This window comes from Dryobates pubescens, chromosome 2, assembly GCF_014839835.1.
Source record: "Dryobates pubescens isolate bDryPub1 chromosome 2, bDryPub1.pri, whole genome shotgun sequence".
NCBI classification, from domain to species: Eukaryota; Metazoa; Chordata; class Aves; order Piciformes; family Picidae; genus Dryobates; species Dryobates pubescens.
This window is the reverse complement of record NC_071613.1, coordinates 21,531,418-21,555,306: the sequence shown is the minus strand read 5'-3', so window position 1 is coordinate 21,555,306 and position 23,889 is coordinate 21,531,418. Positions and strand designations below refer to the sequence as shown.

The 23,889-nt window shown below is 42.3% G+C and overlaps 2 protein-coding genes across 2 annotated transcripts in view; both read left to right on the top strand.

Annotated features, from left to right (window-relative positions):
• Nucleotides 1-4,423: 4,423 nt before the first annotated feature.
• On the top strand, nucleotides 4,424-19,301 carry STK17B (serine/threonine kinase 17b). The gene is made up of 8 exons (XM_009910590.2): nucleotides 4,424-4,481; nucleotides 6,742-6,901; nucleotides 10,799-11,011; nucleotides 13,173-13,317; nucleotides 13,534-13,660; nucleotides 14,395-14,443; nucleotides 15,457-15,636; nucleotides 18,068-19,301. The coding sequence occupies exons 2-8, from the start codon at nucleotides 6,780-6,782 to the stop codon at nucleotides 18,348-18,350; spliced, it is 1,119 nt and encodes a 372-aa protein (XP_009908892.2). The 5' UTR covers nucleotides 4,424-4,481; nucleotides 6,742-6,779; the 3' UTR covers nucleotides 18,351-19,301.
• Nucleotides 19,302-22,493: 3,192 nt separating this feature from the next.
• Nucleotides 22,494-23,889, top strand: part of DNAH7 (dynein axonemal heavy chain 7) — an 87,405-nt gene continuing 86,009 nt past the window's right edge. The window contains exon 1 of the mRNA XM_054171643.1: nucleotides 22,494-22,508. Within this exon, the coding sequence (XP_054027618.1) occupies nucleotides 22,494-22,508 (15 nt within the window). The remainder of the gene's footprint in view (nucleotides 22,509-23,889) is intronic.

Sequence of the window (23,889 nt, the reverse complement as noted above, 5' to 3'; positions counted from 1 at the left end):
CTGTGTCCTTCAGGGCACTTAAAAACCTCCAGAGAAAGCACAAGACTCTCTCTCATACATCACCTTGTCACTGTGACTTCTCATGGCCTATGGAGCCTGGCATGTTACAAGCCATGATTTTGGAAGGGGAAGAAATGAGATTCCAGCAGCCATACATAGCATAATTTGAATAAGGACTACATATGAATCAAAAGCCATAAGAAAAAGCACCAGGCACTGCAGTCAACATATTGGAGTGTTGGAGAACTGCACGTAAGAGTCTCTGCTCTTGAATGGGGCATCAGAAATGGCTGTGATGTCCCTTACCACAGCAGCTGCCACACAGGAAAGCACAGTTTCCATAGGGAAATACCTTCAGGGGAAAGCACAGCTTTCTGTCTTTAAGAAGATACCCTGCTGCTTTTCTAGCAGGTAATAGTAGTTTCAGTAAGAAATACTGGTCTTCATGCAGCACTTAGGCTACCAAGACACAGTCCAAGGAGACCTTTGCTCTAGGAATGGTTAAATGGCAAGTTGTCATCTTGTGCTTTGCAGAATCTAATATTGAAGTGGTTTCTTTATTTAAAATCCTTTGTTTTAGGAAGTAATTTTGTGTTATCTTGCTGCTACCACAAGCTGACCTGAATCACTGAAGGGGAGATGCTGTGGCAAAAGAAGAGATTTGAGACTTCAGCCCTTTCAGACTGTTCTCTGTCATCATTCTCAATCTTAGGCTCTCCAGACACTGTTCTCCGGATCACTGATAACTGATGCCAAGTATTGAGCAGCTGTTCATTTTTTCCTCAGGCTGGAGTTTGTGTGAGGCTGGTGCTGGGTGACACTGGGATGACTATGGTAAGTAAGCAGTGACTGAGTGGAACAGGGAGACTTTGCCCATTGCACTGAGGATTGCCTTCAGTTGCTTAGCTCCTCTGTGCAAGGATGCTGGCATTCCTGCCGACATTTTGGCATGGGCAAAATAAAGACATTTTTTTAAAAGCAACCTCTGTTATATACACACACAGCAATTCTTTCTGGATGAGGGGGGGATGTCTGTATTCCATCATTAAGTCATGTGCAGAACTGGCTGCTGCAGATTCTGAGAGGCCTGTGGGAAAACCTCATTCTATGCTTTGAATATTTCATGGCTTAGGTTGACATTTTGTATTGGAGAAGTTGCTTCAGCTAACAGCTGTCTTGTAGATGCTTGGAGCATGGCTAATGTCCACAGGGCAGTGGTTTGTGGGACTTGGGGAAGGTGCTGCTTATTTTATCCCCAGAGTGATAGAAACCACAATCAGTGTCAGTAAGTACAGGAGTGTCCCCCTAAGACATGCTTATGCATTACACTATGATTTAAATCAGCACGTTTTTCAGTTGGCCTACATCTCTGTGTGGTGCTCTGGTGTGCCAGCTCCATGCTCTTCTGCCATGCAAATACTTCTGCATACTTGATGACAGCAGTCATCCTCTTTGCAGGCAGATTTCCTCTTGCTTCTTGAAGGCTGCAGTATTAGAAGCAACATGTAGAATGTGTGGATATTTCCCTGTGATGTTTGAACTGCTGGACAGTGAAGATGCTCAGTTAAGGTCTTGTTTTGTGTATGTTGTTTCATTACTTAAGCTTGTACTGCCCTGGAGTGTGGTAGAGCTAGTCTTTTGCCTCATGGTTTTTGATCTCTTTTATGGCCCTACAGGTCAGGATCTTGCCTTGTCAATGTCTTGTCAAAGAAGTTAACACAAAAGAGCTGGAGAAGGCAGCTCAGACATTCTCTGCTTCCATCTAAGTGGTTGTTAATGTGCACTTACTCCCCATTCTAGTGACACAATTATCTGCTGAGATGTGCAGGTTGCTGCCTATTCAGTCCAAATCACATCAACCTCCTGACTTGTTTGAGTTGGAATCAGCACTCCTGGAGGGAGCTGTGCTCTTCCCACAAGGTTAGCTTCCTAAAACATCTATTGCTCTGATCCATGTGATGTGTACACCGTAGCTTTGTCACATGAATAGCTGATCAAGAAGTTCTTGATCAGAACTGGTCAAATGAGTTCTTGTCATGAAAGCCTCCAGAGACTGTAAAAGACCAGTTTTGTTATCCATAGTTAATAAGGAAAGTGAGAGCAGTTAAGAATGGGAATTATGAAGCTAACACCTCTCGGTTAATTAAAAAAATAGCAATTAATGGCCAGATATATACATTGGTAATAAGCACAGTTCATGATACTGTACTGTTGTGACCTTCAGCCTGCCATTCCCCCTACTCCACCCTTTGTTTGTCATTCTCTATGGCGGTGTATCTAGGTGAAATTCCAAAGTCCTCAGGGTGGAGTCCTGCCAATTATACCCTTCTCTAAGTACCAGACATGCTTCTATGACATTATATAAACAGATAACCATAACATGCATGCAGTGAAGAGTTTTTAGTATTTATTTGGTTTTCAGAACTTAAAGGGAGAGTAGAGCAGATCCTGGCCTTGAAAAGGCTGGATAAAGACACACAAAAGCTAAGGAGGCAAACATTTACTGTCATAAGCACTGTCATTTACTTCTTGGCATCACGTGCTATAATAACCTAAACCATCTTAATTGTAGTCAGTCATTTAACTTTACTCCTGTGGGTCATCTGGTATGTTAGGAATGCTGCTTGTTTTCCATACTGCACAAAGAACACTTCTCAACAAAACAGATAATTTCTATGTCTTGTGTTGTTATTTGGCAGAAGAATTTGAAATCATGTTAGAACTGAGCAAGGGGACAGTCTGGAACTTTAAAGAGATGGTGGAGATTTGTGGGAGAGAGGAAAGATGTTGGACTTCTTTTGTCAAAAATATCCACAACTCAAAATGCTAAAAATCTAGATGGAAAGTCAAGTGAGCAGGAGTCACAGGTGAAAAGCTGCTCTGATTCTTACTAAGTGTATCTTGTGCCAGCTGCATGGTGTAACATACTCTGAAGTCTTTAAGAATACTGTATCTCATCTTCACCTAGATAGCTTTCATCTTAGCCTAACTACTGCTGTGACAGCAGGACTTAGCCAGTGCACTCACCACGCACACAGCAGTTACCATAGCATAAAGAAAATGAATCCTCTAACTTTAATGGTGCAACACTGCAGTTACATTTCAAACTCTTAAAACCCTCTGCTGTTGCCTTTATGGCAAATCTCTAAATGGGATGTTTGCAAATTCTGGGGAAGCTGGTTGGATTGCTTCATGGAGGAAGTCAATCTGGCGAACAAATTGCAGTTGTTTTAAAACTCTGGTTTCAACCTCCTTGTAAAGTGTGCGCTTAGGCTATTTTGTATCCTCAAAAGGGGTCTTTAAAAGAAGGTAAAATCATTTAACGTTTATTGCTTCTGGACGCCCTAAAGCAATAGGTTCTGAAGACCCACTTACGACCTTAGTACGTGAGAGACTGTCAGGCGGGCTGAGGTGTGTACTTGTGTAAAAGCCACAGGAAGTGGGCTCTGCTTCCGTTGGCACACGCATATGCAAATACCAGTAGGAACTGGTGTACCAGTTACTGGTTTTGACTGGACCTAGCCGGTGATAGGGTTGCCTGAGACTTTGCTGTCTGTGTCACAGACACAGTAGGCAACAGCACGTCCAGTCTCTGCTACTTAGTGCACCGAAATATTACTGTAGCTGTGGGTTTCCTCGTCAGACCACAAAGGGAAAGATAACGCTGCAGCCTTAGCTCATCTGCCTGGGGTGCAGCCGGGCTCTGTACCATCGTACCTGGGGCACTACTTCAGCCTTTTTCGTGCCCTGCTTCTCCTCAATGCAGCCCCCACACGGATAAGCTCCATCGCAGCGTCTAGATGGTGTCATCGCTGGTTCTCGACCGACGGCTCTCTGCTTCCTGCGTTCCGTGTAGGCGCCCAAACAAACTATCTGTCCTTCAGTTGTCTTAGATAAGGGAGGCGCCCCACGGCCCCGCTCCGGTCCTCCTCATCAACTCCCACATACCCGGCCGACCCTGCTCAGCCGGGCACGGCGCCCCGTGGGTGGCGGGGAGGCAGTCGGTCTGCTTTGGCAGGGCCGAGTAAGGCCACGGCTCCCACAGTGGCGGCAGGAGAAGATGAAGGAAAAGCAGGAGCGCGTCCCGGCCACAGCGGCGGCACCTACCCGATCGCACGAAGGAGTGAGGCGAGGCAACAGCACCTGCCACACTCCGCACCTCCACCCTCAGCCACCCCACCGCCTTCGCGGGGCGAGCGCCGTCGGGGTGGGGCCGGTCCCCGGGCTGCCGGCGTTCCACCAATCGCCGCATAGGCTCTTACCCTCGCCGAGCGTGGATTGGCTCCCTGAAGCTCGAGTGGGCTGGCCGAGAGGGTGCGGCCACCTCTGCCAGGGCTGCGCCTTTCAAACGCCGGCGGAGCGGGCGCGCGGTTGGGCTGTGCGTGGGTTTGGGCGGCGACCGTTGGGCCGTGAAGGGCTTCGCGGGAGCCTGGGTGGGCAGTGCCGAGCGAGGCAGTGCCCAAGGCTGCGGGTAAGGGCAGGTGAGTGCCGTGGGAGTTGGGAGCGTTGTAGTGGGTCTCGCTGGTGCACACCTCGCAGCCCTGGGCAGCGCCAGCGGCAGCACCCTGAGGGTGCCTGTGAGGAGAGTTGCGGGGACCGTGGATATCCTGGGCTGGCTGCGGAGTGGGGCAAATCACCGCTGAAGGGCTGAAGCTTGGCCAAGGTGAAGAGGTGTGTGACGACAGCCGCCTCCTGAGGTTGGCGGTGAGTGGAGGGTCGCCGTGGGGCTCGCTGCTTCGCCAGCCATCCATGGTCCGAGCGGGCTCTGCAGTGCCGCGCAGTGCCGCGCAGTGCCCTGGTGCTGCTCGTCCGTGGTCCTGCGCTGTTGAGAAGCTTCCTAAGCCGCGGGTCCCCAAGGGCCGTGCATTTTTTGTGAAGAGCTACATGAAGAGTGGTTGTGCCTAGTTGAAGACAGTGTAGTGGGAAGCGTTCTCTTCAATGGGAAGCTTGCAAATTTCTTTGATATCAGGCTTCTGATGTCTGTTACTTGGGGCTTTTGGGGCCATGTATCACGGGTATCGCTTTGTATTTCCTGAGTAGCTAATGGTTAGAATTTGTGCCTTAAGTTCTTGTAGCTGATTGGCTTTGAAGTACTCCTGGATAGATGATGTGCCAGTTTCTGGTGTTTTCCCAGCTATGACTGTTTTTCTCTGCTTTTGGTCACACCGAGCTAAAAAGAGATGTGGTGTTTTAGCAGAGAAACAGTTAATTCAGTATCAGACAAAAGTTCTTTTTAGTAATTGCTGTTTAAAAATAGGGGTATGAAATGAAAGCTTACATAATACATTTGATAATGCTAAATTCTTAATCAGTTTGGTCAGTTGTCTTATGTAAAGAAATGTGCCCTGAAGTACTGCAACAATAAACCTTTGACTTTTGAACTGTATTTGGTGAGTGCAGCTCTGAGGAGAGTCATGTAAAACTTCCAGTATCTGAACCAGTCTCTTCAATGATAAACTGTCATGTAACTGCAGGAAAAGGAGTACATGTTTGTTAGAAGTGAGATCATTCCAAGATTTGTATGTGAGGTTGTATTTTGACCCCTTGATAATTTTTAAGAGACTACTTGATGCTTATCAAATGCTCCTTAGATGATATTCTTAAGCTCTGTAGGGGTTTGGTTTTTTATTTTCTACTAAGACATGAATGTCCATCTTCCAAGAGCTGCTCATCTGAGTAACGTTTGATGGGTACTGGGTTGTATTTGAATCGTAACTGGTTTTCTCCCTCAGAAGTTTCTGATAGTGTATTTCTGTCACTTAAAAAATGAAAGTAAGTATGTTGACTGTATCCGAGCTGTAATTTGCCTCGGATTTGTTTCTCCCTTTACTAATAAAGGTAAACTTACTCTTTAATTTAAAATAAGTTATCAATTAAGATTTGTTATCTTTCAGTAACCTTTCTTTCATGACTTGCTTTTGCATTTCTCCTGAGGAGGTGCTTCAGGCCTGTAAAGGTGAATGCCAGACCTCGGTATTTTTACTGTAGTTTCAGAGGGTTTTTTTTTAACAGTAGCAGAAGTACTGTGGGTGGTTGCACCTTTGTAATACGCTGTTCTACTGGTTTATTAAGGTAATCTAGTCAGGGTTGCTGCATCGTTTGGTTCTAAATGATCTGAATTTGCAATGAGGCTGTTGTCCATGCTTCTTTCTGATAATCTAGCATTAAAATGAAACTTTCTTGAGCTCTGGGGGGAAAAAAAAAAAAAAGCTTTTTTTTCTATTTGTTTGTGGATAGCTGTTCCTGCTGTGTTGCAGACAGCAAACAGGAAGCAGTTTTGGTTAAATCCCTGAGAATTAACAGTTAGAAGTGTAAACTTAAGGGAATTGCTGTAACTTACCCAGAATCCAAAGAAGAGTTAAAGCTTACTTTCAGAAAGCTTAAAAGTAAAAAAGTATATATCATTAACAGTGAGGCTGTTATTATCATTTTTACTAGAACTGAAGCTTATCTCTGATCTCTCATAGAAATATTCCATGGAGGGAGAAAAAACCCCAAAACACACAACCCACAAAACCAATTTATCTTGAATGTTAAAATTATTAAATAAAAATAAAAGTTAGTCAGCTTTCTTACTGTGTCTTGGTGAGTATTCCTTTCAGGTTTTGTTTTTGTGATGCTTAAATATGGTGTTTTCAGGTTATGACTGAATAAACTTTAGGCTATTGTAGTCTGATCCACTTAAACTACTTAGCTTTAATTATGGAACTTCCAAAACTCCTAATTGTTTTGCTTTAACAGGTGACTGATAGAAGACAGAGAGAGACCAGTTCCTGACAATGTCGAGGAGAAAGTTGGAGAATAAAAGCCTTTCTGGCTTGTTAGCTACATCTCTGCAGACACAAATCAAGATAGACAATTTCCACCATTTTTATATGCTTGAATCGAAGGAGTTAGGAAGGTAAGATTGCTCCTACTTTAGTTTTGGAAGAGGAATTTCTGCTGAAAGAAAATTCTTTGTGCAGTGACAGGCCTATTCTGTCAAATGTTTATGGTAGTAGGTGGGAGATGAACCATGCCCCTCTCCTCCTGCACCCCTCTCTTTGCAGTGTCCAACAGGTTCTCTAGGGCCCAGGAAAAGGTACTGAGATGTGAATTTCCAGCCTTTTCCAAGTCCTGTGTTCTTGAGCATGCAGATCTGGGATTGTGTGCCTTTTCTTCCATTTCCTCTGTCTAGTCACATATCACATTCAAGGTACATAAAGAAAAGATGACACGATAATACTACAAGAGAGAGAGTTGGTTGTTCTGCTGTTTGAGCTTCGAAGGCCACAAAATGAAGACCTCTCTCTCAAACTCAAGCAGTTAGTCTAAGTTTTGAGCAGCCTGCTGTGTTGGAGTAGTTGTGCTTCCCTTGCTCAGGTTTGCAACAGTTAAACAGAAAATGAAGAAATCAACACCCTTGGTATTTATTAGAATGTTTCAGACATATGAGTTAATGCTTTTTTGAAACCACTGGCCTGACTGATACCTTGGGAATACTCAGGGAACTGTATGCAAAGCTACACAAACATGATGCCATGGTCATGTTTCCAGGCTCTGCAACAGAGGTGGCTTGGGTCAGTCTCAGTTGTGCCTTGCTGTGCTACACAGTGATCCTTTGCACTTGCAGCTTTTGTTATCAGAGATGCTCTTCTAGTTGTGGGTTTGTACTTGGATTTGTTTTTTTTTTCCTCTTAGTGTGTGTTTTTTCTGGTATACTTCCACACAATTGCATCTTGCAGCCCAGAGATGTTCTCTCTTGTTATCCCTCTAGCAGCAGGTTATACCCACCCTCCTCTAGAACTCCAGTATTTGTAAACCTCTGGGTTCTCAGGTGATACATACCTGTGAGATGATGTCTAAAACAAAGTACAGGTTTGGTGTGGATTCTAAACAAGTCTTAATACTTTCTGGACATGCAAAACCAAGCATAACAAAACGAAGTGCCAAATTGCTAAGAAACAGAACTGCATGTTGTCCAAACACACTGGACTGTTCCTGGCCTGACAGCGTGTGTGTATGTTTTTAAGTGTTTACATCACTTCCTAAGTGGTGTAAAATCCACCTTTCTTTGTAGCTTCTCTAAAATATTTCATAAGTTTTTTTCCTTTTCACTTACATTTTTTTTCTTCCTCTTCAGGTTACTTAGTAAATGGTTCTTTTGTACTTCTGTACTTGGGCTTCCCAAGTCCCAGTTCTTCCTCCCACACCCTTATCTTGTAGGTCCTTTGGTATTTAAGGCTGACTCATGAAGCTGGCAGGTTCTGTTCAGTGGGTTAAATAGTTCTGTCCTCAGTGTGTGGATGGCTTGGCTTTGAAGTAGTTGAATTTCTGTGGTTTATAACTTGGGATATGAAAACAACTTGAAATAATTTTTTATCTCATAGAATTGGCCTGTGAAGTGTGGTGGTAAAGCAGCTGCTTTGCAGGCCACAGAGAGTGGGAACCACTTCGCTTCAGTGTAGCACTTCAGATCTGACTGAGGAAAATTTACTGCTCCAAAGCAATTTCTGGATTTAATAATTTTGTCTTAATTGGCACGCTACAAAGATGGGGAAAACAAGTTGAAATTCCTAACATTATCAGTCTGCAGATACAGTGACCCTTCAAAACTGTCACACCCACAGCAGCTACAAGGCAGATGCACAAAACTATCAGGGAAGATCTTGCTGTTCTCATGAAACTCAACCAGTTCCCTTTTTTAATTTTAGAGGAACTTTTGTGGTTGGCAGGATGATGTGATGCTAAAATGAGAATGTAAGCTGTGGGGGAGCAGCTCAGACTTTGGTATGTTAGGAAATTCAGCTCAAGAACGTTAAAAGCTCTGCCATAATATACTGGTTTAACAAATGCAGAAGGGCTCAGCCATTTCAGGCTAGTAAATAGTTGCTGAAATATGGAGTGTGAATGTATCAGGCTGTTAAGCTTTCACCTCTTCAATTAATTTTTCTTTTGGTTTTTTTTCATACTTAAAAGCACAAAATTTAGATAAAATGGACAAAAATCCTACAACTAATTGCTGTTGCAATAAATATAACAGAGAAGCGATTTTGTTGAATTTATGCTGCTATTGCTTATTTAGAAATGATTGAAGGTCAAGTTTACGTGTTTAATTTGGACTAATTTGCCTGCATCAAGAACAGTGTGGCCAGCAGGAGCAGGGAAGTCATTGTGCCCCTGTACTCAGGACTGGTTAGGCCACACCTTGAGTACTGTGTTCAATTCTGGGCCCCTCAATTTAAGAAGGACATTGAGAGTCTTGAACCTGTCCAGGGAAGGGCAACGAGGCTGGGGAGAAGCCTCAAGCACAAGCCCTATGAGGAGAGGCTGAGGGAGCTGGGATTGTTTAGTCTGGAGAAGAGGAGGCTCAGGGGAGACCTTATTGCTCTCTACAACTACCTGAAGGGTGGTTGTAGCCAGGACGGGGTTGGTCTCTTCTCCCAGGCAACCAGCACCAGAACAAGAGGACACAGTCTCAAGCTGCACCAGGGGAAGTTTAGGCTCAAGGTGAGGAGAAAGCTCTTCACAGCAAGAGTTGTTAGCCATTGGACTGTGCTGCCTAGGGAGGTGGTGGAGTCGCTGTCCCTGGAGTGGATGTGGCACTTGGTGTCATGGTGTAGTAGTCATGAGGTCTTGGGTGACAGTTTGGACTTGATGATGTTTGAGGTCTTTTCCAACTTTGTTGATTCTATGATTCTAATTAGCACATGGAAATCTGGTTTATTTTCTTTTTTTTTTAAATGAACATTTTTGGTTGTATACTGATGTCGAGGGGTTTCTTCAGACATGCTTTTTTTGTTGTTAAAAGGTGTTCCTTCTAGGCATTGGTATTTTTGTACCAGAAGAAAGGCAAAGTCTGCAGGACAGGATTGTTTTTTCTACTAAAGCAGCTAAATTTAGTTGGAAAAGCACAACTTGGATAGTGCTGAGCTTTATCATTAAATTTGTTCTTAGTATGTTGTGGTACCAGCAAAACTGGAAAAGATTCCTTTAAAGATAATGGTGTAGGTCTCATTCTTTCTGCACAGTTTTATAGCTGTTTTCAGAACTTCACAAAATCTATTTTAGCCCTTCAGGTTGGTTGGTTGGTTGGTTTGTTTTTAAATAACACTTCTTGTATCACTTAAACTCTTTGCAAGTTGCAGTGAGGCATTGCTGGGAACGCAGAATTTGGGATTATCAACCCATGTTTCTCAGTTTATCACTTGGCTTAAAAGCTTGCATTTTTCCTCCAGTATTTTTAAAGTCCAGCTTGGTGTTTTAGCTACAGTATGTGGATTTCTTTTAAAAACCAAAATATATTTGTATCCATACCTAAACAGCTGGCTAGGAAATGAAGCAGCTCACTTTGTCTAGCCGAGAAAGAGACTGATGAGTAGCAAATGTTTTCCTGTAAGTTATTTAAATGTTTTGCAGATATCTGGAGATTCTCTGGTAGTACTACATGATTTGTGAAAGGAAGTTCAGTTCTTGTTATGACTCTAAAATGATCTGCACTGAAGACTTTCCCCTTCACCCCAACATAAAAACACGTCATCTGTGTTTGTTCCCTATGTTACACAGAGGCTTGTTTTGTTCATTGCTGTACCTGTAGGTCACAGGATCACAGGATATAATGTTATATAGTGATACATTGTGTGAGTTTTGAATGTAATATTGCTAACCTGAAGAATGCCCTGGTAGGGTCTCATAGCTGGTTCTGCCTTGAGCAGGAGGTTTTGTGGGAGACCTCCAGAAGTCCTTCTAACCAAATTCTAATGGCAATTTACATACATTGTATGTCTTAGGTTATGATGTTTTTCCTTTTGTTTTGCAGAGGAAGATGTGCTGTAGTTCGAAAATGTATTGCTAAATCCACAGGCCAAGAGTATGCAGCTAAATTCCTGAAGAAAAGAAGAAGAGGTCAAGATTGCAAAGCTGAGATTTTTCATGAGATTGCAGTACTGGAATTAATGAAATCTAATCCTCGCATAGTTAATCTCCATGAAGTCTATGAGACACCAAATGAAATCATCTTGGTGTTGGAATAGTAAGTATGTCTTCAGCAGATGTTCTTTTGCAGGTTCTGAGCTAAATTTAGTGGGTTTGTTGGTTTAAAAGTATTTGGCTTTTGGAGCTGTTTCCTTCAAAATTCTCCTTTATTTCCAAATGTCCCTCTGGCTTCTCATTAGCTCTGAAAACAAGTCTAATTTGGGAATTGAATTTGAATTATCTGTCATATTGGCACATATTCACACATACAGATGTGTTAGTTGCTGTTTGGAGTGTGAGGAACAAAAATACAGCTTGTGAAAGCAAGTCAGAATGTCTCTCAAGATTTCAGTTTCATGTCTAAAGTATTTGAAGAGCTATTAATGGTGGTCTGCACACACTAGGATGAATTCCTTCCAACTTTCCAAAGAATGCAGCTAGATAATCTTTAAAAAGAAAGCTGCTTTTTTTTTTCCTGGAACTAGATGATCCCTAACTTACTTGTTTTTCTGAGGAGGCTAACATAATAAATAATGTAGAATTAAAGACAAAGTTCAGATGACAAGCTTTCCTTAGCAAGAGCAAGTGCAAGTTTATGTGAAACCCGTACTGATTTTCCTGCTTCTCTTTCAGCTCCGCTAACTCTGCCTTGCTTATCAAAGCTCCCCAATGAAACAACTTCTCTGTACTACATTGGTGTTAGTGGCCTACCTTGTGGTAATGTCGAGGAGTCTGCAGGTCCTACTCCTCTTCGAATGAATAGAAGGCTCATGATGCAGAGTACACTGGTTTTTCTGTTTTCTTGTATGACCAGAACTCTAAAATTGCAAGAAATTAATCTCTTGCTCATAAAATAAGTTACACACATTTCCCATTTGGCTGCATTTTATCTTGCCCATTTGCTCTGCTCTGTACAAGCACATGTTCTCTAAATGAGAGAGAGAAATGGTTACTAGGTCTTATCAAGGCCATCTTTACGGAGAGAATTACTAAAGATGGGAATGCTTCAAAAGCCCCACAACAGAGGTTACTACTCTTGTCATCTGAGGGTCAAAGGCCATTGGAGCAATCCAGACATTCCAAGAGGAAGCTGGCATGTGTACTGGCTCATTTTACAGCTGTAAGTAAACAGCCTTGAGGAAGATGTTTGAGATGTGGTGAAAACATGAAGCTTGGCAGTGGTAGCTCTCTTTTAATATGGAAATGGTTGATTCCAAAGTGACAGAGGTGAGGCCTTGTATTTCTGCACATTCTGAACTAGAGTGCTGGAAGATCCTGCTTATTGTCTGGGCAACTGTATTTTTAATCATCATCAGGGTGCTAGGTTTTATTCCTCTCTGATTTTTCCGTCTTCTATCAGAATGGCTAGATCTAGGTGGCAGATATGCAGCTTCCTCCCACTCCGGAAACACTCCTCAGCAGCTCTAGCTGTCCATTGCATTGTGGTTCTTACATTTACACTGTAGCCACATCATGTAAAAAATTACTTTTCTCCCAAATTCAGAGACTAGAAATATTGCTGGAGTTTCTTTCTTTCAGCTATATATGTAACTGGTCTAATGGAGGAAATGCTACATCTGACTTGAGGAGAAAGGCTTCTTCTGTTAGGGAATGATGAGAGAACTCATCTTTCTCCAGGCATTTTCACACTCACTCACAGGAGAACAGGCTTGAGGAAACCAAAGCATTATGAGGTTGTCAGCCACAAAGTTCAGGTTCACTGTCTCAGCCACTGTTGTCAGCTACAGGGAAAGAAAAATCATCAGCAGGTTTTGTTTATTTTGTTTACTTCCCCCCCCTTCCTAAGTGCTTACATGATGTGTCTTGGCATATGGGGGGTGGGAGGTAAAAAATAGCAATGGGATGAGCTTGATTTTGATGAGACATTAGGAAGAAATTCTTCCCCATGAGGGTGGTGATGCACTGGAACAGGTTGCCCAGAGAAGCTATGGAGGCTCCAAACCTGGATGTGTTCAAATCCAGGTTGGATGGTGCCTTGAGCAAGCTGATCTAAGTAGGAGGTGTCTCTGTCCATGGCAAGGGAGCTGGAACTAGCAGATCATCAAGGTCCCTACCAACCCACCCCATTCCATGGTTCTGTGAATATTCCCAGCTTTTCTGAAAATAGGAATATGTATTATGTACTGCTTATAGAACCTTTCTTCACTGAAGCTTAGAAATTCAAAGTTAATACATAAGTCATCTTGAATGTGTTTCAGTGCTGCTGGAGGAGAAATGTTTGACTTGTGCGTCCCAGATCTGGATGACAGAATCGCTGAAAGGGATATTGTGAGACTTATAAGACAGATACTTGAAGGACTTTGCTGCTTGCATGAAAACAATATTGTTCATCTTGACTTAAAGGTGAGGGTGTTCTGGACTTACTATTTCAATACTTCATTTTCAATTTAACATTATGATAATCAAATTAATTGGTTAAAAATAAGTATATTAGATGAAATCTTTTTATGAAATAACATTTATTGGTCAGCTCTGCATAATGGAAACTGAAATGTCAGTGCACTGGATTTTTAATTTTTTTTGCTTGTGTTTTACTGGGATTTCTTTTTTCTATTCTAGCCTCAGAATATTTTGCTGAGCAGCATCAATCCTCTTGGTGATGTAAAAATTGTAGATTTTGGTATGTCTCGGAAGCTTGAGAATTGCGGTGAACTGCGGCAGATCATGGGCACAACAGAGTACCTAGGTATGGAAGAGCTGCTTCACAGTTCCTTGATGTGTTTGCTGTGGTGCAGACTCTTAAACCAACACTGTTTTTTCCACTAAACTACAATATTAAAATGGAAGTACAACATTAGATTTAAAAGTACAACATTGGCATGCACAAAGTAAGTTTGCTTGGGGTTTTGGTGAGTTTTTTGTTTTGTTTGGTTGTTTTTTAGTTAGGAATGTTGAGATCATGATTTAATGAGATGAAAATGTTCCTCAGAAAGGGAAAGGTTGCCATTAACATTTGGCCTTCTCAGAAGGGTGGGTTGGAGTAGATCTCTAAGGTCCCTTCCAACTGAAGCCATTCTATGATTTGCCTACACTCCATTTAAGAGCACTTCAGTCTGTAGTGAATAACTTGCTATCTAGTGCATGCTAACAGCCACTCAGCCTGAAAATGGCTTTGCAGTGGTAATGTGCTAAAAGCTCTACACTTTCCCCTTCAAAAGCTATATCTTTTAAAACTTCTTAGAATAATCTTTTGTGTGTACATCTAATGGGAAAATAGATTAGACTTTAGGCCATGTAGTGCCTGGTTCAACTTTCTTCCTGCCCTTTTGGCTTGAAAATAATCCTCTTCATTACTGAAAATACATGTTTAGTCTCATCAGAATGGTTGGCAAAAAAAGCCAGAGATTTAGTGTATGATTCAAGCCTGCTTGAATAATATATCTATGAAAGTGTTTTTCTTCTCTCCATTTCTTCCTCTAGCTCCAGAAATCTTGAACTATGATCCCATCACCACAGCTACAGATATGTGGTAGGTTTTGTACATTAAGTGGTCTTATTTAGGTGGGAAGTCTAGGGGCTAGGTCCTGGCTCTGATGCAGTTTGGTCTGGTTTCCAAGAATATCCTTTTCTTGACTGGCTGACCCAAACGAGGGAGAGTTGGGAGGGGAAGGGAGACCTCAGGATATAACTCGGGGCTTACAAGAATCACTTCATATGCGTCTGTTGAACACCTAGTAGGGAATGCAGGTGGCTTCTGAACATGCAGAATAGAGGTGTTTGTTTTAAAGCAGCACTAACAGTAACTGGATAGCATGTTTCAGGTGTTACTTACTCTTGGATGACATGCTCCAGGTATTAACTGCTGTTGGAGACTCCTCTCCCCTTCTCCATGTCATTAAATAAATCTATTATACAAAGGATAAAAATGTTTTAACTTTTTACTTCTTACCTCTAGAGCAATACCTGCAGAATGAGTCATAAAATTGAGACAAGTATCTTAAAATAATCCATGCTTTTACAAAGCGTACCTTGTATCCAGGCTAGCTTTGGGATGTTTCCACAAAAACACAACATTTACATGGTGTTCCTCAGCATCTGAAGAATTAAAGTCCAGTTTTAAAAGTTGCTGTGATCTAATTACTCCTTTGACATTCTCAACTTGTATAAGTAATTAAATTTGTTAGTGAATGTTTAACCACTTACTATTTGTCTGCTTTTGTGGGAAGACATAAATGCAAACCGTTGGTGTTCTACTCAGTGACAAACAGAGCAGCTGTGTGTTTACAAGCTGTAAGGGTTACTAAGTAAAACAGTACTAAGTGCTGTGAAAGTGATAGATTTTCTTTTCCCAACAATCCCAGTGAGAAGAAAAGAGTATCTTGAAAGCAAGCAGTTAAGCATCACATGAAACTTAAGGTGGTACCTGATGTTTCAAAGCCTTAGAGTGTGGCATACCTCAGGGCATTTGATCTGCAGCACAATAAATATGGGGTGTATTGTGTAGGTGCCCCAGTAAAGTCTTACATTGTTCTCTTACCTCAGGAACATAGGTGTCATTTCATACATGCTGCTGACACAGGAATCTCCATTTGTGGGAGCTGACAATCAAGAAACTTACCTTAATATATCTCAAGTTAATGTGGATTATTCAGAAGAAACTTTTTCATCAGTTTCACAGCCTGCTAAAGACTTCATTCAAAGACTTCTTATAAAAAACCCAGCGTAAGTAACAAATTCCTGGGGCAAGAATCTTAGCTTTTGTGTTTGTGGAGCACCTAGAAAAGGGAATCTTAATTTGGGAACTCCATACTGCTGTGATCATCAGTCAGATATTCATAGTTGTCAGCTGCATACATAGAAGTGGAGGCTTATGCTTTTCCATGTGTGTGAAAAAGGCCTTTGGTTTGCTCTCTGGCTGTTCTTGTAGCAAGCTTGAGTTATGTATTTCCAGTGTCTTCTGTCTTCAATCTGAAGATAGGTTATTTACAAACCTGATGAAGTATATTCTGGAAAGGTCACATTCTTGTCTGCAATCTAACCTTTTATTGCATAGCTTGGAGAGACAGAACGCAATCGCTTCTCATGCAGTGCTTTCTTGTTTCCTGACTTGTTTAGTGTATCGTTCTAGTTTAATGTGGGTTTTTTTAATAAGAACTTGGCAGTTCTTATAAATTCTCTTCAGAAATATCTAGCCTTCTGGCATCTGTAGTCTTTCCAAAAAGTTCTCAATTAGAAGTACAAACTTCTTGTTTATAAGGCACACTTCCAGGACTCTGCATTCTTTAGGAGTTCACACTCTCATCAAGGCCTTTTCAAGTAGATCATCTCTGAGAAATTTTTGAAGAGTGGGAGAGTTACAGTCATTGACTGTGTCCAGACTTGCTGCAGAGTGTTAAATCTGGGTATTTTTTTAACTGTTGCAGAAGCAGATGAAGTGGGGAAAAAAATACCCAAACCCTTACCACCCTAGAAGGTTTATATGGGGGAATAGTATTTAGTGAAGTCAGTCATGTTCTATTAGACATGGTAGGTATTGTCATTTATGGTGACACAGCACTCCCTTCAGTGAGACAGACTGACCCTCTTATATGGGTGAGATGAAGTTCATTGATAGGAGGGGAGGATGGGATATAGCATCCATCAAGTGCCTGCTTTGAGGAAATAAGAACTTCACATAAACTCAGGTCTGAACAGTCCTTTCTATTTAAGCCTCTTACATAGAAGGTTTGCCAATAGCTGGAACAACTCACAAAACCCATAGTATCATGAGGGATGCAGCTATGAAGAGCCTACTTTGACTGATGTATGGACCTGTGGGATGTTTGACATTCTGGCACAGTTGATACTCTGCCTGCTTCTGGGCATCTCAGAGCTTTTGTTATAGTCTTAGTAACTTCCCCCAGCCACACACACTTTCAGTTCTTGATGACTGTATCTTCAAAGAACACCAGGTTGGAAGGGACATCATACATCATTCAAAGCTCATCTGGTACAAGCTTTTCCCCAACCCCCTCCCCCCTTTTTTTTTGTTTAATGTTGGTTGGTTTGTTGGAAAGCACAGTTGGTATTTCTTGAATCTTGTCTGGAGAAGAGAAGGCTGAAAGGAAGCCTTATAAATGTCTGCAAATACCTGAAGGGTGACTGTCAGAAGGATGGATGCCAGCCTCTTTTCAGTCATAGGATGAGGTGCAATGGATGTAAACTCAATCTCAAGAAATCCCATCTCAACATGAGGAGAAACTTTTTTTCCTGTGAGAGTGCTGGAGCCAGCTGCCCAGAGAAGTTGTGGAGTCTCCTTCTCTAGAAGTCTTCAAAACCTGTCTGGATGCATTCCTGTGTGACGTGCCCTAGGTGATTCTGCTTTACAGAGGAGGTGTACTTGATCTCTAGAAGTTCCTTTCAAGCCCATGCGTTCTATGACAAGAGGGAAAATCTGCCCTCACTCATGTCTAAAGTTGGAGCTCTCTGACCAAGAGCCATTCTTCTGTTCTGGTAGAGTTAAAGACAAGGAGTGGGCTGTGTTGCATTTCCAGCAAGTTCTGTGGAACTTGACAATGCAGCACATGATGAAAACTGTAGCAGCACTGTGTTAGGGTATCCAGAAGAACAATTTTTCAAGTGTGATTTATTTTCTATCACCAACATTTTGAAAGGGTTTACACAAGGGGAATTGCAAGAGTAAAACACTGCAAAAGGTTGGATAGTGTTGGTGACATTGTGTTATTTGGTCCTCTCTGAAATTCTGACTGAATAGGTTGCTAGCCTCTCTGTTTGCAGCGGTGTGTACAAAACATAGGCCTTCAGAAGCGCATCCATGTGTAGATAGAATGTTGCAAATGTTGCGAGGGGCTGGGAATACCAACTGAGAAATACCTATTCTGTGTGCTGAGAAACAGCTTCCCAGTTTTGATATGCAGCAGCAGGGGAGACTCAACTAAGCTTTAGATGTATGCTGTCCATTCTTAACTCTGGAAGGGTCTAATGTGTTCTGTAGCATTGAAGTCCTGCAATAATCACTTTTTAGTGTCAGTTCTGTTTAAGATTTCTTAGCTGTTGTCGATTCTGTTTAAGATTTCTTAACGAGTGTCAGCTATTTTAATGACACTTTCAGTATTGCTGAAATTGAGCAACTTTACCCTTTTTTCTTTCAAAGGGAAAGACCCACAGCAGAGGCTTGTCTTTCTCACTTGTGGCTGCAGCAAGGGGAGTTCATGCTCCTGTGTAGCCCCGAAGAAACCTGCTGCTCTTCTCTGATGGCGGAACATACAGCAAAGTGCTTGGCAGAGCGGCAGGTAAAACCAATCTGTAATGGTACCTGTAGCAACAAGGAAGACAAAGAAAACATCCCAGAGGACAGCAGTACAGTCTCCAAGCGTTTCCGTTTTGATGATTCCTTACCATATCCCCAAGACTTGATGACAGACTTCATATGTTAATGTGTGATGCAGCCTTTCAGAAGGGAAGTTAGCATAGATGCACAGATGTTCCAGTGGGGAATGTGAGATGATGGTGTGCTGCTGTGTGCAGCACTGGCATACTGGAAATGCACTTTGATCCTTTTATGCTGGTGCCTCCTTTTCTGTCCGTTGCTGGCAATGGATTTAAGCCCTGAGGAACTGGGGTTGTTGTACCAGTAAAATGAATTATTTTTTTAAGAAGATATAATTAAATATTTTTGCACTTTTCAAATTTTTAGTCCAAAAATTATGCTAGATCTAACAAACTCAGACCTGAAAGTAGGTTTGTTTAAATGGAAGCTGTGCCAAGCAGTGGTGGAATACCGATATGCTTTTAGGGCTAGCCTTAAGAAATTGGTCTAAGCAGTGAAACTGAATCTCACTGCCTTACGGCCTTACTCTCACTATTCTCATCACTCCACGTGGAAGCTGAAGGTGGTATGTTTGGGGAGTGTGACCCTTCTCTTGGGGCTGTTTGAAAGACTGCTTTCTCTGCACAATCAGTAGTAGTTTGGGAGATGTTTCTACCTTAGATCTGGTCCACTTCAGCACTGCAGTACACAGTCTGTGTTTTCTCTGTGTTGGATCTCTGCAAAGCTTGAACAGAAAAGAGGTGGGTTGCCAGTCCCTGTGCCAGTAGTCCTTTGCTGCTTGCCAGTGAGTTATGTTTGAGGGTAATGAGAGTTCCATGCTGATGGGAATATCTGAAAGACTTGTTTGTTTGCTTTCATGAAGCCTCTGAAGTGATATCATCTCCCTGTGCTGACACCTATTCCTCATCTTAAAAAGCACACCAAACCCCCCTAAACTAGAAAGCCTCTTCAGAGTTAAAAGTAGTAACTGAATAAAGTGATTTCATGACCATTTTTGCCAGTGAAGCTGCAATGAAAGGGTTTCCATTATGCCCCTCTTGTGGGCATCTTCCTGTCAATTATTGTCACCTGTGACGTTACCTCATGCCCACTTTGAGAAATGGACTGCAGTGTCTCAGTCTTTACCTAGTAAATTACCGAGTAATTGGTTCAAGTCTTCAAATTTGTTCTTAGTGAGTTTTTTTTACTTGCTGTTGCTTGGAAGTTGTATCTCTCCCACTTCCTGTTTTTAGGCTCTGAGGAAGGTCTGATTTGGAGCAAATACAGCCTGAAACTAATACTGACATGAGAAAATCCTAAATGTAATACTGATGCTGGAAATCTTTGTGTAGGGAATGTATTCAAATTCCTATAAATATTTTGAAAGCAAATGACACTTTAAAATACTTTGGGGATTTCCCACTCCTCAGACTTAGCATCTTTGATTTGGGTTTGGTTTGTACAATAAAATACCATAATGTAATAATTCTCAAGTGTGTCCATGGGCTTCTCAGTAGTTAGGTAGATGAAGGTTTTAGAACAAGGTGTGATTGAGAGGTGAACACAAGTATTAAAAAATTGTTACCTTTTTTCATCCAAGGCAGGAACAGGGTTTTACATAAATCAATTTCAGAATGAGGGATTACCATAAGGCGTGGGGAGCTCAGAACTGTTATCTCTGTTCTGGTCGGCATGCAGGTTGACTGAGGTGCAAGGCAGGTGAGACTATCTCTTGGCTTATGTTTGTCAGAAACAAAAATTTTCCATGACTTCATTTCACTTGAAATGAAGTAACAGATCTGTTCAGAGCAGAGGAAGGTCAGATGTCAAAGTATAAAAGAACCACACCAAGTCTCTATTGCTTGTGTAACCCCTTTCAGTGATACTCTATCTACAGAATTATTCAGTGACTTTGGAGGCAGTTGTTGGCTTGTGTTCAGGTACTATACACCTTTAATTTTCAAAATCCTTTCCCAGTTAGAATCTCACCTAACCTGCTTTTTCCACTAGCATGGAGTCCACTATGAACTGGGTAAATTAACAATACAAACTCTTACATATACTCACTCTAAAGTTCATTGAAGAGGAAGAAGAAAATTTCAAAATGCTGTAATGGATAAAGGTGGAAAAGAATGTTTATAAAATAGACATGTTTAAAATTCTGGAGAGTAAAGCTGAAAGTATATGCCAGCACTTTATGACAAAGTTGTTATTCCTAAAGATTTTTGTTGTTGTATCTGATGTTTACATTTCTGACTACTTTTGGAGTTAACTTATCTTTAAATGGAAATTTGGTGTATTCAAGGAACATAAGTTTTGTAAGCTTAAGTTTCTATAAAGTACAAATAAAAACATACCTTGAATCGGATTTTGTTTGGATCAGTGCCTTTGATTTATTTTGAAGTATTATTTGTGCTTGCATAACTTCATTTGAAGGTAAATACATTGTTAGCCCGTCTTGCTTCCTGCCATGTTACTGGGCATTCTCAAGTGAGTGATGAGTACCATTTTAAGCTGACTGAAGTTACATTTCTGTGCAGTTTCTATATTAAAAAAAATAAAGTTGGCCTTTCTTTCAAAGCTTCTGTGTTTTCATTTCTTCACCAAACCAGAGAAAGGTTGAGGTTGGAAGGCACCTCTAGAAGTCAGTGTCCAACCCCCTTGCTCAAGCAGGCCCCCCTAGACTTTGTTGGCTGGGACTATGTCCAGATGGCTTTTGAGTATCTCTAAGGAAGGAGAGTCTACCTCTATGCTCTATGGGCAACCTGTTCCAGTGTTCAGTCATTCACACAATAGAGGAAGTACTTCCTTAAGTTCAGACAGAGCCATCTGAGTTTGTACCCATTCCCTCATGTCCTCTCTCTGGGTGCCACTGAAAAGAATGTGTCTCCATCTTTGCATCCTCTCTTCAGATATTTTTATTTGTGCATTCAATTCCCCTGAGTCTTCTCCAGGCTAAACAGTCTCAGCTACTTCAGCATTTCCTCACAGGGCAGATATTTCAGTCCCTTAATCACTTCTGTGGCTCTTTGTTGGACTCCAGAGTATACCTGTGTCTCATGTGCTGAGAAGCCCAGAACTGGACCCTGGACAGTACTCCTGTGCTTAGTGGAAGGAAAGGATGTCTTCCTTCAATTTGGTGATGATACTTTGCCTAATGCAGCCCATAATACCATTACCTTTCCATTGCTGCAAGGGCATGCTGCCTGTTGTTCAGCTTGATAGGAGGTCATGGTGGATATCTGCTGTGTTCTGGCATTTTTTTGGGTTTGCTCTTCCACAGGTGCAGAGCTTTATGCTTTCCCTTGTTGAACTTAATGAGGTCTCCAGCCTACAGCAGTCCCTATGGATGGCAGCCTGACCCTCTGGTGTGTGAATTGCTGCTCCCAGTTCTGTGTCAGCTGCAGCCTTGCTGAGGGCATGTTCAACTGCACCAATCCAGATCATTAATGAAGGTGTTAAATATGACTGGATCCAGTATTGAAGCCTATTCTGCTTGTTAGTGACCTTTAATTAGACTTTGTTTCACTGATCACCACCACCCCTTGGACATGGCCATTCAGCCAGTTCTCAGTCCCCCTCACTGATCATCCAGCCTGTCTAGCAGCAGCACCTTGATTAGGATTTTATAGGAGATACTGCTGAATCATTGAGTCTGGCTTTGTCCTGGCCTTTTTGTGCAATTTGCACCTGACAAACAGCTCAGTCAGGGGAGATGCTGGACACAGCCTGCTGTGAGCTTGGAGAGCTCCAAAGGTCTCACTTCAGGACCACTGTTATATATATACACATGTATTTAATAAAAGAGACAAAAGATATTTTAGACAAAGTAAAGTACAAGGTTGTTAAATCCTACATCGATTACGTACAAGATGCAGTAGGCTAACCCGCAACATCACAGGTGCAGTCCATTCTCCCTTGTTTATCAGCTAATTAACGTCTCCCGTGACACCTGAGCACAGCCTTCCTGAAACCGCATGGGGCTTCCCCGGCTGCGTCCGCGGCTCTCCTGGCTCTCGGGGCTTCACCTTCTGGACGTTTCTTTCATTCTACCTTGCAGCAGACTCTGGGTTAGGCTTCCCCGTGTTCCGGAGCCCGGCCGGCATGGTAACGGAGCCGCCGCGGGGCGGGCGGGACGCAGCGAGGGGCGGCCGCTAGCTGCCGCTTCTCGACAACCGCCGCTTCTCGACAACCGCCGCGTGCGCCCGGCCGGCCGCGCGGCCAACGGCCAGCGCTCGCGCTAGGCAACGGCAGCGTCCCAGCAGCAAACATGGGCTCCGAGCAGGTACCGACGGCGCGGCGGGAACCGCGGCTTGTGTGACGGCTGTGGGGCTGGCTGAGGGCAAATGCCTGGGGGGAAGTGCCTGGGGTACTGGGAAGGGGCTTGCTCTGCTCTCAGAAGAGGCGCGTTTCCTTTAAACCTTAAATAACGAGCTCGAGCGAAGCCTCTGAAATAATCGGGTTACCCGCACAGCGAAATGCTGGCTCCCTGTAAGCGTAGACCTGGCGGCCGAGTTTGCAGAACAAGGCTTCAGCTCACGATCCTATTAGTATTAGACTGACACTCTCCACAAAAATTAAACTGTGGTCTCTGTACTATGAATTCCTTAAATCGGGTTTTCAGAAACAGCGTAGCCTTTCTTGCAGCTTCCCAAACTCCTTTAATTACCTCAGTAGTGCAAGAGCGTTGTGTTTGGGTTGCTTGTTGTTCCTGCAGTGTTTTGCAAAGACATCCTGTTAAAAAAAAAAACAAACAGAAATGAGTTCCAGTCTTAAGCCCTCTCCCCGTTTGTTTGTGGTTGTAAGTTTTTTAAACATGAGGCATGAAAGCATTTTGATTGATTAATTCAGTTTATTTCCAGAATGGTAGGAAGCTTAAATGCTGGACACAAAATGCCAGTAGGAGCTTACAGCTGTGAATGAGGTTTTAAATCACTGGGCATTAACCAAAACTAATTTGTATTGTTTCTCTAGTGGCCTGATTGTGTTGCAGCTGGTTAATGTAATTAGAAGGGTCTGCCCTCTTAAATCATGTTGTTCTGTTGCAAGCCAATCCTGTTTGTTTAGTCTCTTTGGCTATGATGTCTTCATTTAGATTTGTTTTCCTGTGATGAAACATGTGAGAGATTTTCAGTGAAACCATTCAATAACTTCATTCAGCGAATTGGAAGTTCCCCAGTTTCTCTTCATGTATGTTTCTTCCTGAGGTGCACATAGTCCTTGCTGCCCAAGGACTCTGTTTTTGATACACCTTATTGCCAGTAGTCAATTTGCATTATAGTTCCACTGTTTCCAGTGGAACTGATTTCGACACTGAGTGTGTCAGTAGCTCAGAGGTATAAGTTGTGGTGCTGAAAACTGTGTTTTTAATCCAAAGAAAATCCAAATGAAACTGTGTAATGAAGACAAGGTATAATCTTAGTTGCCCTGTTATGTGTGGAAATGTGAATTATTTGTGAACTTCTGTTATTTGTTCCAAAGCAGGAATCTCACAATTAAGACTCTGAACCTTGTCACTTAGAGAAATAGACAGATCACTCTTCCAGAAAGTCAAATTCACTTTCTCCTACAGAAAAGACTTCTTTTCTCATCCATTCCCTTCAGAGGGTGGAAGGTAGCATTTTTTCATCCGCTTTAAACTCTGGACTAAGGAAACAACAAGCTTT

Bases quoted from the DNA above. Each gene is read 5' to 3' on its own strand.
- STK17B (XM_009910590.2), top strand. From the start codon at position 6,780: ATGTCGAGGAGAAAGTTGGAGAATAAAAGCCTTTCTGGCTTGTTAGCT. The intron at 6,902-10,798 runs GTAAGATTGCTC...TTTGTTTTGCAG, and splicing joins GAATCGAAGGAGTTAGGAAG to AGGAAGATGTGCTGTAGTTC. The intron at 15,637-18,067 runs GTAAGTAACAAA...TTTCTTTCAAAG, and splicing joins CTTCTTATAAAAAACCCAGC to GGAAAGACCCACAGCAGAGG.